At 36.6% G+C, this 15,526-nt stretch overlaps 2 protein-coding genes across 2 annotated transcripts; one reads left to right on the top strand and one right to left on the bottom strand.

The window, feature by feature from the left end:
- The first annotated feature begins 4,366 nt into the window (after window positions 1–4,366).
- On the top strand, window positions 4,367–8,256 carry LOC126373968 (SET domain-containing protein SmydA-8-like). The gene is made up of 3 exons (XM_050020374.1): window positions 4,367–5,738; window positions 6,256–6,440; window positions 7,893–8,256. Exons 1-3 carry the CDS (start codon window positions 4,439–4,441, stop codon window positions 8,046–8,048), a joined length of 1,641 nt encoding a protein of 546 aa, XP_049876331.1. The 5' UTR covers window positions 4,367–4,438; the 3' UTR covers window positions 8,049–8,256.
- A 2-nt stretch (window positions 8,257–8,258) lies between these two features.
- On the bottom strand, window positions 8,259–15,397 carry LOC126373987 (red-sensitive opsin). The gene is made up of 7 exons (XM_050020419.1): window positions 15,062–15,397; window positions 13,824–14,127; window positions 12,389–12,567; window positions 10,663–10,785; window positions 10,010–10,204; window positions 9,609–9,782; window positions 8,259–8,916 (listed from the first exon to the last, which is right to left on the bottom strand). The coding sequence occupies exons 1-7, from the start codon at window positions 15,134–15,136 to the stop codon at window positions 8,662–8,664; spliced, it is 1,305 nt and encodes a 434-aa protein (XP_049876376.1). The 5' UTR covers window positions 15,137–15,397; the 3' UTR covers window positions 8,259–8,661.
- Window positions 15,398–15,526: the final 129 nt, after the last annotated feature.

Consider the following 15,526-nt stretch of genomic DNA (forward strand, 5'->3'; position numbering starts at 1 on the left):
AATAAGATTCATAATTATTATATTATTATGAGCTTTACGTAATTATACAGAATGTTAGTGACATCGTAACGAATACTCAGGGGAATGATTCAGACCATGATTCTGAGTTGATATCAAGTGGAATTTTCAGTCGCAAAATTCATGATTTTTTTGTTTTTTTTTTTAAATTATTTTCAGTTCCATACTTTTGCGACGGAAAATTCTACTTGATATCAACTCAGGATCATGGTCTCAATAATCCCCCAAAGTTTTCGTTACGATGTCACTAACATCCCGTATATTATATTTTCTGGCAAATTCAAAATATTATCTGGTATTTTATTGAAAAAATTGTACATAACCCCAGAAAAGATAAAACCTGCGTAAATTATAATTCTCTGTGACATTCTACTATCGCGTAAGGCAGGTATATATCTGTCGATTGAGGTGAAGAATACCCAGTAGTAAGAAGTTTATATACGAGTAGGTGAAGTAAACCCGTAGTAGCATGAAAATTTTAGTGTTTTTTTTTTAATTATTTTCTGTTCCATACTTTTGCGACGGAAAATTCTACTGCTCAGAGTCATGGCCTGTATCATCCCCCAAAGTTTTCGTTACGATGTCATTAACACCCTCTATAGGCTGTTTATAAGTTTCTATCTTTAAACTTAACATGGTAAGTATTGACATTATTAATAACATTATGTTACATAAAATTAGTGTTTGTATAAGTAAACAATCTCACAGTAGCTTTATGACCTCATCAACCGTCCCAAGAACGAACATAGAGTGTGGACTAGCGATTTTTTTGACGTGACTTATTGTTGATTTGCCGCAGATGGCATTAACTACTTGGCCGGACAAATGGGGAGCACTGAAAGCTCTCACCCGGTACAACGTTAATGAATTAATGAACCCTAGTGGGTCGATAGCCATAAGCGCTGATTGAGGGAAGTCGTCGACCACGCCGGCGGAGTCGGTATCGGGGTCCTGAAGTGTTTGGTGTCGCGAGCTGATTGGCTGCATCTATGGCATGGACTAGCGAAGGTAGCGTAGGTCTGGGAGTCTTCAAGGCTAGATTGAATAGGCTAGGTAGCATGATACACCCCAGACCACATTGTCAATTACGATTAGGTGAGATTGTGGTCAAATATGAGCCTATATTGTGTATAAAAAGGTATTCTGATAACTGAACTCCTCATAGATAGCTTTTAACTCACAATAGTAGGCCATACGGTAGTAGGTACATTTTGACAATAGTTCACTGTATATCTTATCTCTCTGTCTGATATGCTAATTGTTTCTGCTAATGAATTATCCAGACGTAGCCATTGTGATAACAATTATATATTATGTACAGTTTGTGGTCAGGAAATGGGCAGCAATGTTTGGTTCACAAATATTCCTTGACCACTCTTGCCTGGCTTCGTTTAATGTCTCCCGCGCAATAAAGTATCCGCTTCTTAGAGACCATGTCGCTTTTACATATTTGACCAACTGAATCTAGTCTTACCAAAAGACGGGGTTTATAAGTGTGTGTTTCTAGTGATCACACTTGACCGAAGCTAATCCCTGATGACGTTAGTACTGGCATTAATGGGAAAACCTTGAGCTATTTTCGTTCAGTGTGATGAAGTGCCTAGAAATTGTATTTTTATTGCCTATTACTTTTCTACCTTTGAGCAAGTATAGGTACTACTGTCTCAAAAGTAATTCGATATTTTTGAGTATGAAACTTAAATAATTCGTAATTCAATACATTTACAACATTTTACCGTGTCTTTGGGCAATCACCTAAAGAGGATTTGATAATGATTTGGCACATTTTTGACATTTGGATTTATATTTAATTTTTTCGTGATTTTCCTATCCTTTCATGCTTCTACAAATTATTACTACGTGATTTCTGTTAATTTTCTACATTTTATTTGTGTCTCGAAATAATTAAATCTAATGTTTAATTGTGCATAATCAAAAATATTCAATTAGGTCATATTTTTCAATACCCAATAAAAATATTTTGCACAATTTGTGCGTTCCCACTTATTGATCTCTCACACTAAGCGGGGTGGGCTGGAAGAGATCTCTTTTAGAGATAAGTCCACCTTTTGTATTTTTTTTTGTCATTTATTTAAGTATTGTGGTCAATAAAGAGTTTAATAAAATAATTATTTTTTGATCTAACAGAAAGCACGTGTGGTGAACTAAGTAAGTACTTACTTAGTTCATTTTGCGATGGATGTAAATTAGGATATTGTCGTGACTTGTGAGCATATGTTATGTTCTTTTTTATTTATTTTTTCTGTTGGATAAATGTACCTAATATTCCTACTTTTGAATGTTGCGTAAAAATTGCTTAACAATAGCACGCTGATCTGTTTATTTTAGTTATAAATATATAGGTCACTTCAGCACGCTATATTTTTTGCGGATCGTATTTCGTTCTTATTTTTATTCAGTTTATTTGTTGTATTGTTTTATTAGACAATCAATTATATAAAATAATATAAATCTCAAAATTAAAAAGAAAAAATCCTATTTTTTTTAAACGAATAGACTAGGTATCCGCCACAGAATATAATAAAAAAATATAAAATAGTTACCTATATAAATACCTATATACTCCTTAGGAAATCACAGCTTACTTAAACTTCGTTGAACCACAAGCACGATAATGATCACAATTTCACTTTTAATTTTTCCCAGATTTTCCCGTTTTTTATGGAACCTTTCCATAGACGCGTTGTGCGCCCGCGCAGCTTCTCGACTGCGGGATCGCGAGGAAAGTTTGAATTTTTGTTGCGCAACCGCGTAACAACTCATTTTTCTTCGAGCGAGGACGGTAATTAATTATTTCTCGAGCGTTTAGTGCCTCGTTTATCCTGGGATCAATATTATCAAATCTAAAGTTATTGATAGAAACTATTTTTTGCAGAACCAACTACCAACCTAAACGGAAAATCAGTAAATTTGAATCTGAAAAAAATCACTGTCGATAAATAATTTATAATTTAGCTTGGTGAGGTGCGAGTATTTTGTTCATCTTGTAATGGATGTAAGTACATCTCTCATTTTATTAATTTAAAAGAAATACCATTCAAGTATTTCTATGGAAGAAATTGGTGTATCCATTATGTACTGTTAATGTGCAATAAAGTGTTTTGAACTTGCTCTAATCAATATTTTTCCCGCCTCTACTTCTTGATTGGTTTGGAATATAGAACGTAGCCCCGCAATCTAAGTAGGTTAGTAGTAGTAGGTAGGTACTTATTATGGAGAAACGCACTCGCCCGAATCAATGTAGCAAAAATTTATCGTTTTCTAAATGAACTTGGCCCAAAGTCAAATTCCATGAGGCATTAAAATAATAATTAAAACTGTTTTTGCAAAAAGGTATGAATATACCCCCTCTGGTTGATTGAGGGGAGGCCTGTGACCAGCAGTGGGACTTATATAGGCTGTTTATATATGTATGTATTTAATGTGTCGTGGCGTTTGGTGGTTTTTTCTGCGTCAAATATTATTCGTACAACAACGCTTAGATTTTCATTTGTTTGACAAACTTTTTAAAACTAGCGACATCTGTGATATGGGCAGTGAATTACTTACACTGAAAGCTTTCAAGAAGCTTTCTAAAAGCTCCGGTCATCATAAGATCTTAATTTGAGTTGAGAAAACATTAAGTACATTTCTGGAAGTCTAAAAAGGCTACAAAAATGTAAATTCACCTAAAACCAATATTACAACTTCAAATTTGTGCTTATGTCAAATAGCAATATTGCATTGAATGTTGTGTTGGTCCCGGTTACTATTTACCGATATAAGTAAGTAGTCGTTACATGAGTCATGTCAACCTTTGGCGGCTCAAGAATAATCCTGACACCAGGGTTGATGAGGTTGATATTCCACCTCACTGCCCACACGATAGAAGTAGATAGCAACATTGCTTCTGAAGATGAATTGCTCCAATGTGGCTTTTTTTAGACCACCTGGCTAAACTACTATTTGTCCGAATAATCTGAGATAACTCAAAGGTTACAAACGAACGCTTGGGACAATAAACATACATACATACATACATACATAAACTCACGCCCGTAATCCCTAATGGGGTGGGCAGAGCCACAAGTAATCAAAGACAACTTGCAGCCACTGTTGATACGATGAATAAACATATTGTAAAGTTATCATTTTATACATTTTTGCATAAATATCCGATAGAAAAAGCTTCAGAAATAACAAAGCCATAAACAACTCGAATGTCATGTCAACTGCATCCATCTATAAAATACAACGGACAAACAGAAGGGCAGTTTGCAAACAATACGTTAGCACTTCATTGGCACACGTCCAAGTGTTAGCCCGTGTTAATTATAAGACTATAATCTATTTACAACGAGTATCTTGCGAGATCGCACCCGCGCCGGGCGTCTGCGCAACCCAAACCTCAACCGCAAAAATGGACAAGAAACGTGAAATACCCCTTTGCGAAGTGTGTCATCAACCAGCGAACCAAACTTGCGGGGGCTGCAAACTAGTATACTACTGCTCAAAGGCCCATCAGAAACTTGGATGGCGAGAAGGCCACAAGTTCAAATGCTGCGCCTTCAAGATCCAATACTCCGACACCCTTGGCCGCCACATGGTCGCGACCCGAGACATCAAGCAAGGTGAAATGATATTGAAAGAGAAACCGGCTGCAATTGGGCCGAAAATGACGTGCCCGGCGAGTTGCCTATCTTGTGGGAAGAAGCTAGAACCTATCAAGTTTGGCGATGTCTACGACTTCTATAAATGTACTTCGTGTAACTGGCCCATGTGCGGACCTCATTGCGAAAAGGCTGACGTACATAAAGGTGAATGCAAAATCATGACAGATAGAAAATATAGATGCAACATCAAGTATGAAAGCCCAGATAAACCTGAAGCGGCATACTGTGTTATAGCTCCTTTAAGAGTCTTACTCATGAAAGAAAGTAATCCTCTTCAATATGAAAACATTATGAATTTGGAGTCTCATTTGGATGACAGAATAAATACACCTCTATACGTTGTACTGAAAGCGAATCTCGTAACTTTTGTTATTCAAGTCCTTGGCCTGGCATGTGATGAGGAGACTATTTTGAAAGTGGCATCGATATTTGACACCAACTCCTTTGACGTCAGGTCTCCAGATACAACGAAAAGGTTGCGTGCTATTTATGTGACTGCATCTATGATGGACCATAGTTGCAAGCCAAACACTAGGCATATTATACTGGGCGATGATTATAATGTCGCTTTCATTGCAACCGTGCCAATTGCTAAAGGTGAACTTATTACTACAACGTATACTCAATCACTTTGGGGCACTTTAGATCGTAGGAAACATTTGAGGACAACCAAATGTTTTGACTGTGAATGTGACAGATGTAAGGACCCCACTGAACTTGGAACTCACTTAGGAAACATATACTGTTCACTATGTAACGGCGCGTCTGGTATGACAGGGGCTATGCTCATGTCATCAGATCCTTTAGACGAAACAGCAATATGGAAATGTGAAAAATGTGAACACTACATACAAAGTAGGCAGATGTTTTGGGGTAACAATGCTTTGAAACAAGATCTGAATAAAATTGACAAGACTAGTCCAAGAGGATTTGAAGAGTTCATTCAGAAGTACAGTCAGACGCTACACCCTAATAACCATTTAGTGGTACAAGCTAAATTAGCGTTGATACAGATTTATGGAAATTACAAAGGATATACTTTATCAGGTAGGTATCACTTTAGATCATTTCACTAATCATGATAAGGATACTGTAAATATCTGTTTCATATCAATTGAGCTAAAGTATGTTGATTGAATTAAGTATGTACGCTCAAAGAGAAAAGTTCAGTCACTTAGCCCAGCGAATTATTTGTAAACAGTAGTGTAACCATTAGTTGTCATAATTATAAAATTTATTTTTTTGTAGAAGTTTTTGATCTATTACAGAAACGACATGTAACCAGGAGGTCTTAAGTGCAACCAGTTAATTATAATTACTTTACAAGAAACTGATTGGAATTTTACAGCTTATCGTACCCTTTAATATTCGTTACAGAGAAACAATTATGCTCTTCATAAAAGTAGTCGACTGAATAGACTCTCAATTGAATACGAGTTCATATAAATTTTGTTTTTTTTTTGTATTAAATGACAAATAGATACAAATACACTCACAAATCACGTCAAAAATCCCTAATTTACCATTGTTAGCAAGGCTTAATATGATGAACTTATTCTTTTAGACTTGTCAGAGGGGCTCCTTAAACGCAAAATAGACTTGTGCCATGAGATGTTGGAGCTAGCAGATAAACTGGAACCAGGGTTCACAAGGTTCAGAGGAACCCTACTGCTGGACCTTCAAGCTGCAATGACGATTCAAACTAAGAGGGAATTTGAGGCTGAAAAGATTACGAAAGCTGGTGCTCAGGTAAGTAAGACATTAGTAGTTAGACATTGGTTATAGTTTAAAAAAGTAATCCTTCGTATCTCGATGTAATTTGATTAAAGGTCCGAAAGGTCCGTCTGTACGTACTCTTACTGAGTTCTATTAAATTTATAATACCACAAATATAGCCAGTGCAATTAGATAAGTACTACATATTCTTATGAAAACTTATTAGGGCATTGTCAGGGCAAATGGTAGATTTCATATATTTACTTCCTATAGGTTTTTCGCTGTTACTATATTTTAAAATGGCAGCATTATATGAACAATCAAGTCATTCTTACATGATTTTTAATCGAAAAGCATTTTGACAATGACATGAATATATATAAACTCTTACTTCGGCCATATTGCTCATAGTAACGCAGAATCATTTATAAGAACCAGACTATATGTGGAGAATGCTTTCATGATCAAAGCTGGCACAAAGCCAAACTAATTCGCGATTTGGAAACACGATGACGGAAACGTGTACTAGTTCTTTGACAGATTGCTACACCATACTCATATTTACAAAGCATTATTCAAATCATCTTTAGTCTATGTCAGTGTTGTCAGTTTAATGTCAAACAGCAATTAAGAGGTTGCATCGTATGTCAAGTTCAAATTCAAATTCAAAAATATCTTTATTCAGTAGGTAACACAGTTACACTTTGAATCGTCGTTTTTTACATAACAAACGTTTCATCCGCCTAAAACTACTGCAGCTTCTCACAACCTGTATAGCCAGTTAAAGAAGCTACAAGAAAATCCTTGGTACAGGGCCCTAGATGTTCTTTAAGAAAAAAATATATGATATTGTTGTACAATTTAGTAATTTGGCTGCCTAATATCAGTTCTCAGACAGATAATCCAACGTATTCATGTATTCTAAAAAAAATCAATAATCTTATGCCAAACTTTTTTACAATGTTTCTGTTTAATAACGGTCTTAAAACTGTTCAAAAGTAAATTATGAATATGAAAGGGAATCTTATTGTAAAAACGTATACATTGTCCCTCAGCCAAGATAACAAACAATTATCAACATCATCATTATCGCCCCGTACGACGCCCACTGCTGGGCATAGGCCTCCCCCAAGGACCTCCACGACAACAAAGAACAATCAAGAAACTACAATTAAGACGGAATAATGTTGTCTGTTAAGTCTTAAGAACTTTTTTCTTTGTCTGCCCCAACCAAAACAAAACCAAATTACAGATATAAAAATGGCTATTTTTTTTTTAAATGCATACAGAACCTTATGTATTATCAATCTATAAGTATCTACATATTATGAGCCCAGAAACTTAACCTGTAGTAGTAGTAACTATTATTGTTTTGTCTAGTCTAGATTAAGGTGTCGCACTGCTGGCCGAAGGCCTCCTTCCATTTCTTCCAGAATGCTCTCGAGTGACTGTTCAATTTTGTTAAAAAGTATATCTACTTTCCAGGACCAACTGATGCAAAGCATGGCTTTGTTGCAAGAGGCGACAAATATACTCCGAGTAGAACCGCACATGAGAGATTCACTGGAAGCTAAGATTATGGAGCTATCCAGGGAGCTGGATCTTACAAGTGATGACTCTGAAACTTTATCAATTGATTGATATTGAAATAAAAAACTGGAAGACAAGGTGGTGAATTTCATAAACTGTGAACAATAACGTAAAAATCTCATTATAAAGGGCGTCGCTGATAATGGAAATAAAATACATTTTGTTATGTATACTATGATCATAGTTGATAAAAGACAACATAATATAATTACTGTTAAGAAAATGATTGATGAATGAAATAAAAGTGTGTATGCAAATAGTTTTACAACATTTATTTAAAAAAAAATATAGATTAATAAAATACTCGTACATGCTAAGAACACTAGGAGTACGAAGATTATTAAAATGATGATCGTATGCCTACTGTTATATCACGCTAAATAGACATACAGAATCCCTTAGTTGTTCTCATATTCGTAAACAACACAGACAGTGTTATTATAAAACGAAGACTAAAAGGTTTAAAATATAGTCCGTGTCACCAAATAATTCCGCGTTGAAAAGCAGTCTACTTCTTTGTGGATTATCATATACCTAGTTCATCTTTAATCATCGGTTTGTAATAACACTGGCTTAGCATATCTTTTAGCAACTAAGAATCCAAAGAACACATAAATATACTTCCTTCCTCTCCAACACTAAAAGCTATCCAACCTTTCATATATCAGATGTGTTCTCCTTGACCATTCTCATCGTATTGAACATGCTTTTCCACATGTTCAGATTTCAAAGGCGTAACTTTAGTCGGTTTAGTCGTTGCTTCATCAAGTCTAGGTACACTTAGATCAATAGCATCTGCGTTGATATGAAGTATGTTCTTGATCATTCTAGTCAATTTTACGTTTGGCCGTGGAGTACTTTCTATCACGAAGATCTTCTCTGTATTCTTATCTTGGATGTGAAGCTCCTTTTTTGTGCTCTGTAATGAGATTACTTGTGTATTGAACCAATCTATTTTTCTACTAGACACTGATCTACGTTCAATTAACTGGAGGGGGTATGGAGCATACTCCACCACGCGGCTCCACTGTGGGCTGGTGGAGGTACTTTACGGCTAATAGCCGGGACCAACGGCTTAAAATGCCTTCCGAAGCACGATTTTTCGATAAAGATATAAGATTATAATTAATTTAGTTTTCGTGGTTTGCTTTGTAGATTTTTCACCGGGATAAGCAGGCAATATGGAATCCTATTTGCTTCGATTATGACATTTGAATTTGCCACACTAACAAATTGCGTCAGACGAGAAAGTTTCTAAATATCAAATCAGTACGGCTAACATGTGCAACGTGTAAAATTTTTGTCGTGGTCATGTTATCGATTTGTCTATAGTACTAATAAGTGAACCCAAACAGGTCGTTCTATCAAAATATTACAAAATCACGTGGCATGCATGTTAGGGAAAAAACAAACTTTATCGAATTCGACAAAAAAAGGTGTTATTGGCAACAAGCATAATACAATCAGCTAGAGGCTGATGCATTCTATAAAAAAAATACCTTCTAGAAAAAAATGACAAATTTATTTAATCAATCGATAATTTTATCACGTTACGCATGTTAGCATTGCAGAATTATACAATATTCTCTTAGAATTAGAGTTCATTCTCACCGAAGCACAGACACAGCACCAAGACCCAAAGCGACAGCAAGCCACTCCTGGGGTTTTGTCCATGGCCTTCAGAAGACGGACATTAGTGAACCCATAGATGAGAGGATTGATAGTACAGTTGAGATACATGAGACTCCCAGCTGCAAACCAGAGGATTGAATAGGGTCCGTCAACCTGGAAGGGAGAATAGTCCAAACATTTATTTTGGTTGTAAATGTAATATTTGTTGATACATGAGCTATAGCAGAGGCCTTGGTGGGATCGGTCATCGACCTTGCAAGCCGTGCGCCAAACATTGATTAAGATACTAAATTAATGAGATTATTATTCACAAAGATTTTTTAATAACAGAACATGATGCTGATAATAAGTAAAAGTATCAAAGGGTAGAAAACACTTACCCAATTGATCTGCGTACCGCCTCCATCCTTCAAATACACAAGGACAAAGTAGGGGAGCCTGCAGATGACGTCAGCTATCAGCACACAGGCTGTGACCTTCAATGTCCTTCCTTTAGCTCTTGCCACCAACTTGCCACCTCCTCGAGAAGAAAGCTCTCTTGCGCTGTATTGAAGACGCCATAAGATCGCCCCGTACTGCGAATAAGGTAATTAATTAATTGTTAGTACACAACATGAACATATATATTGGAAAACAACATATATTTATGTTTAATCTCTTTTTAATCATCATCATCTCCGTAGCGTTATTTCGTTTTCACAGGATCCGCTTCCCTAACCTGAAGATTTGACATTTGCCTGTCTGACCTTCCAACCCGCGAAGGGAAAACCAGCCTTATACAGGTTAGATCACATACCTCACGTTTCACACACGGTTTCCTCACGATTTTTTCCTCCAGCGCTGAGCACGTGATAATAATTTATGATCCAAACATGAATTCGAAAACAAATTTGACAATCAGTGGTTTAGGCATGTGCTAGATTCGAACCTGCGATATCAAAGTGAGAGGCAAGCGATCTACCAACTGGGCTACCGCGGCGTTTTTAAGAAGAAGTGAGGAAGAGTGAGAAAAGTAAATAATAAACATGCTTACAGTAAGAACCATAATCCCCAAAGGTAACCAGACCACCAACGCGAGGATAAAATACCAGTAGATATATAAGACTTCAGGATCCTCCACACAGTACATCTCCAAATAATCCAGCCATTGACGCTCCTGTAAATCAAAATTACTTGTAAAAAATTAACACTTTGACACTAACTACGCGTCATTGACCTTTTTGGAGGCATCCAAAATAAAAAAAGATCTCCCTCAGCATGTATTACAAGGTGAACTAACTTATAACATTTTGATAATTATTTTCCTATCATGACAATGTCCGAGATAATGCCACCGGGACCACCATATATTATACTATATAACAAGTAATATAAATAAGCCAGTGAATGAAAAGATAGTATGATTGCTATTCAGGTCATGATCGTATTCGTGACGTCATTTTGGCAAACACATCATGTAATAAGTTCATACATTCATAAATAACTTCGTCTAGTACCAAAAGTTATTTCTGTGAAGTGCTTTCGCCAATTTAGTTAGTTGTTGCCATAATTATGAAAAGTCATTCAAAGTCCAAACACCATTATATTTCTAGAACTTAATGATTGATTTATTTTATACCATCAGTTTTATACCTGCACTAATCGAGACCTTCTGCCAAAGAAGCTCGAGAAAGGCAAACTCATCATTAATTGACTACTAGACAGTTTTCGGATTAAGTATTTTAAAAATTATTATTATTGTTAGGTTGGTTTGGACACGTAGAGCAGATGAAGGATAATAGAATTGCAAAAGCGGTATATAAAGCGAAAGTTCGATCGCCATCGACTCGCAAAGAAGAAGAAGCGAAAGTTTATGGTAGGGCTGGCAGAGGAAGACCGAGAAGGACTTACGATGACCAAATTGGAGATGTCCTTAGAGAAGGTTCAATACGATCTACTCTCAACCGGCGTGCGTTTATGAAGCGATTGATGAATGTGGAGGAAGCAAGAGAAGTGTGTCAGGTACGAAGCAAATGGAATTCTATAGTCTCTGCTTACCCCGGTGGGAAATAGGCGTGAGTTTATGTATGTATGTATTTTAAAAATTACAATTGATTATTTTATACCCCTTCAAATATTTTATTTTTTCGAAAAAGCTGTAATTATAATAGAAAAAAAACTCATTTTTCTTCAATTATTTTAAATTTCGCGCGTAAACGATTGGTCACGTGACATTTTGCCCAGAGACGTCACATTTTAACAAACAAAAAAACTGTCAAACAGTGTAACGTGAAACCTGATAGATGGTTTTTGTTTATTTTATGAAATGTGACGTCACAAGAAGCTCAATCATGGACGCCCGTGTTTCGGGTTTTGAAAAAAAAAACACAGAACCATAGTGAACGAGTGCCTTCTACACCGGTTCCCAGGTGGCATAGCCGAGCTGCATTCTGTGACGGATGCGGCAGACACTTGGCTAGGGGATCTTAAGTTGGATATATGATCCACGCAGGATATTTTATTTTTGTCTAACATACGCAATAAAAATAAAAAATAATCGCGTTCTTATTTTGTATTTTTTTTAAATTATTATAGTAAAAAATATATCATCATCGGCCGTACGACGCCCACTGCTGGGCATAGGCCTCCCCCAAGGATCTCCACAACGATCGGTCCCGCGCTGCCCGCATCCAAAAATATATAATAAAAAACTATTGGATAATTATCGTTAAATGATAAAGTAGGTAGCCAATTGTTTAGACAGACCATTTTGACCTTACCACATACTCTCTGCTAGTAATCCAGGGTAAGGAGAAAAGTATTGATACAGCCCAGGTTATGACGATTAGTTTCTTGGCACCCGGCTTGGTGACCCTGGCCTCAGCAGGGAGCACTGCTGCCGCCAGTCTGTCGTACGACACCAGTATCAGTGATGCTACGTTTGTTAGGAGGAGAGAGGCTGGAGGAGAAAATACACAAGTGTACATATACAAATGAAAACATTAATATATTTTTAATATTCCTAAAACAGCAACAGCCTCCGTGGTCTAGTGGTTAGAGCGTTAGACTCACGATCTGGAGGTCCGGGAATCATCTTACTTTTTCGGACAATCAGGTGATTCAAGCCTGTAATGTCCTAACCAAACTAGGGATCACAAAGTAATTTTTGTGATATTTCCCCACCGGGATTCGAACCCGGGACCTCCGGATCGTGAGCCTAACGCTCAATCACTGGACCACTGAGGCCGTTTGGGCCACGAATAGTGAAACGAGAGTGACTAAATGAAATCTACGTTGGCAAAGATCATAATCTATATCCCAACGTTACTATCTCTATCACTCTTGTTTTACTTAGGTATAAGTAAGTCAACAAGTTATTTTTTCCATTGCACCATTGAAAGGATTGTAACGGATATAGAAATGTATAAATTAACTCTGATAACATTAAAATCTCATTAAACATCGAAAGCTGTTCAAAATAGATCAATCAATAATGGATTACAATAAATTACAATTAATTATTTTAAACAGCCTCTGTGGTCTAGTGGTTAGAGCGTCAGGCTCACGATCTGGAGGTCCGGGTTCGATTCCCGATGGGGACATGGTCGAAATCACTTTGTGAGACTGTCCTTTGTTTGGTAAGGACTTTTCAGGCTTGAATCACCTGATTGTCTGAAAAAGTAAGATGATTCCGTGCTTCGGAGGGCACGTTAAGCTGTTGGTCCCGGCTATTAGCCGTAAAAACACCTTCACCAACCCGCAGTGGAGCAGCGTGGTGGAGTATGCTCCATACCCCCTCCGGTTGATTGAGGGGAGGCCTGTGCCCAGCAGTGGGACGTATATAGGCTGTTTATGTTTATGTATGTAATTATTTTACGCTATTCTTACTTACTATACGAATCAATAAATACTGATTCTTTCAGGGTTGGTGAGGTCGATGATCGACCTTTATGGCTAGCATACGCAACGTGATAAAATTTTGTCACGGTCATTTTATCGATTCTGACGATATAATTTTGTCGTTTTGTCGATCGGTGTTAATATGGAACCCAAATAGATCATGTCGTTCTGTCAAAATACGAACAAAATCACGTGACACGCATGTTGGGGAAAAAACAAACTTGTCGATTTCGACAAAATTGAATCGATCAATAGTTTTATCAGTTTTGACTTTTGACAATAGACTAAACAAGCATAGCAATACAAAACACTTACCTTGCAAAAACCCCTCGAAACGACATCCGAAATTCTTCAGCACAAAATTCTGGTGAAAATCCCGGACCAACATAAACCAGGGACAGAAAAGCAGAGTCAAGAAGTCCACAGAGGCAAGATTTGCAAGTAGGAAGTTACTGGGAGTCCACAGCCATTTATTTTTGATTAAAGTGACAAGGATGACACCATTCAGGTAGATTCCTGGTATGGCTATAGTGAGCATCACTATGGTTTTTGCGAGGATTTCTTCGGTAGGTTTCAAATGCCATAATGTGTTCGGGAATGGATACTCTGAAGTGTCGAGCTGTCGAAATAAATTATGATGTTATAATTAATAATGTTAATAAATAAATTATGAAATTATGATGGTATTTTGGTGTTTGTATGACCAATTTTAGAGGCTGTAAAATTACTACACAGAAGTTAATAGGTAAAGATTATAATGTACACCAAATGATCATTCATTCATTCATATTCATTTATCGCATGTCAAACATAATTAAGGTGAAACATAGTAAGAAGGTGACATAGTAACGCCCTACAAGGACACGACAATATGAAAGTGGCGACACGAGATGCCTTATTATAATAATATTCATCATCACCAGCCCATTAACGTCCCCACTGCTGGGGCACGGGCCTTCCCTATGGATGGATAGGGTAATGCAGCCGGGACCAACGGCTTAACGTGCCTTCCGAAGCACGGAGGAGCTCGAGATGAAAACTTTTTTTTTTGTGGTCACCCATCCTATGACCGGCCTTTGCAAAAGTTGCTTTACTTCAACAATCGCAGACCGAGCGCGTTTACCGCTGCGCCACCGAGCTCCAATAATAATATTAATATTATGATATTATCTAACAAAATGACGTAACATTAAGTAATTAGGTATCAAAAATAGAAAAACTAAAACCTTAATAAGAAAATAGAGACAGAGAATTTGACGAAGCATTTAGTATTTAGCTTATCTGCAAAAAAATCTTGAATACTATAATAAAATTTGCCTACAGGGAACTTTTTTAACTCACTGCGAAAGAGTGTTTGTCTATATTTTTAATGTGGTTAGGGATGTGGTTATATTATAATATTTTGATGACCATGTCATAGCTGAGGTATTGATCTACCTACGGGTATGAAGATGGTTTAAACACGGACGTCGTGGCAAGTACTAACCAGATACGAGTAGGTACAATTATCTCTGCTTATTATTCTGCAATAAATATGCGATTATCAAACTTACATCATTCAAATAATCCTGACTCCAATTCCTATAACTTTTAACACTCAACGAATCAAAATCTAAATATTCATCCATAATGTTAAAATCGCATAGAAATACACCATTTTTAAAAAGACACGTTTGTTCGGGATTTCTCTATACACGAAAATGGAAATCCATGGAACAGTGAATATTTTAGCACTTGAGATAAATAGCAGTAGGGGAGTCCATTAGTATGAAAGGTTTTTTATCAAGCATTTGATTGATAGCGTGAAATATCAAAATAAATATTAGGGCTGAGGTCGGATATGCGTAGGTTTGAAGGTTATTCACTCTGAATTTTATTATGTACCTGACGTTATTATATCGTTACTGAAAAGGCAAAATTACGTAAGCGCCAAAATGACATTTTAAGAAAAAGCCTTTTAAAGTATTTTATTGGATTTTTATCATATCTTTTTACCCATTTATCCAATTTAGATAACG

This window comes from Pectinophora gossypiella, chromosome 16 (assembly GCF_024362695.1).
Source record: "Pectinophora gossypiella chromosome 16, ilPecGoss1.1, whole genome shotgun sequence".
Classification (NCBI taxonomy): Eukaryota; Metazoa; Arthropoda; class Insecta; order Lepidoptera; family Gelechiidae; genus Pectinophora; species Pectinophora gossypiella.

Excerpts from the sequence above, each read along its gene's own strand:
- LOC126373968 (XM_050020374.1), top strand. The coding sequence starts at position 4,439 with ATGGACAAGAAACGTGAAATACCCCTTTGCGAAGTGTGTCATCAACCA. Across the intron at positions 5,739-6,255 it reads CAAAGGATATACTTTATCAG|ACTTGTCAGAGGGGCTCCTT; the intron begins GTAGGTATCACT and ends TTATTCTTTTAG. Across the intron at positions 6,441-7,892 it reads TTACGAAAGCTGGTGCTCAG|GACCAACTGATGCAAAGCAT; the intron begins GTAAGTAAGACA and ends TCTACTTTCCAG.
- LOC126373987 (XM_050020419.1), bottom strand. The coding sequence starts at position 15,136 with ATGGATGAATATTTAGATTTTGATTCGTTGAGTGTTAAAAGTTATAGG. Across the intron at positions 9,783-10,009 it reads GCGGTACGCAGATCAATTGG|GTTGACGGACCCTATTCAAT; the intron begins GTAAGTGTTTTC and ends TCTCCCTTCCAG. Across the intron at positions 8,917-9,608 it reads GGTGCTGTGTCTGTGCTTCG|AGCACAAAAAAGGAGCTTCA; the intron begins GTGAGAATGAAC and ends ATCTCATTACAG.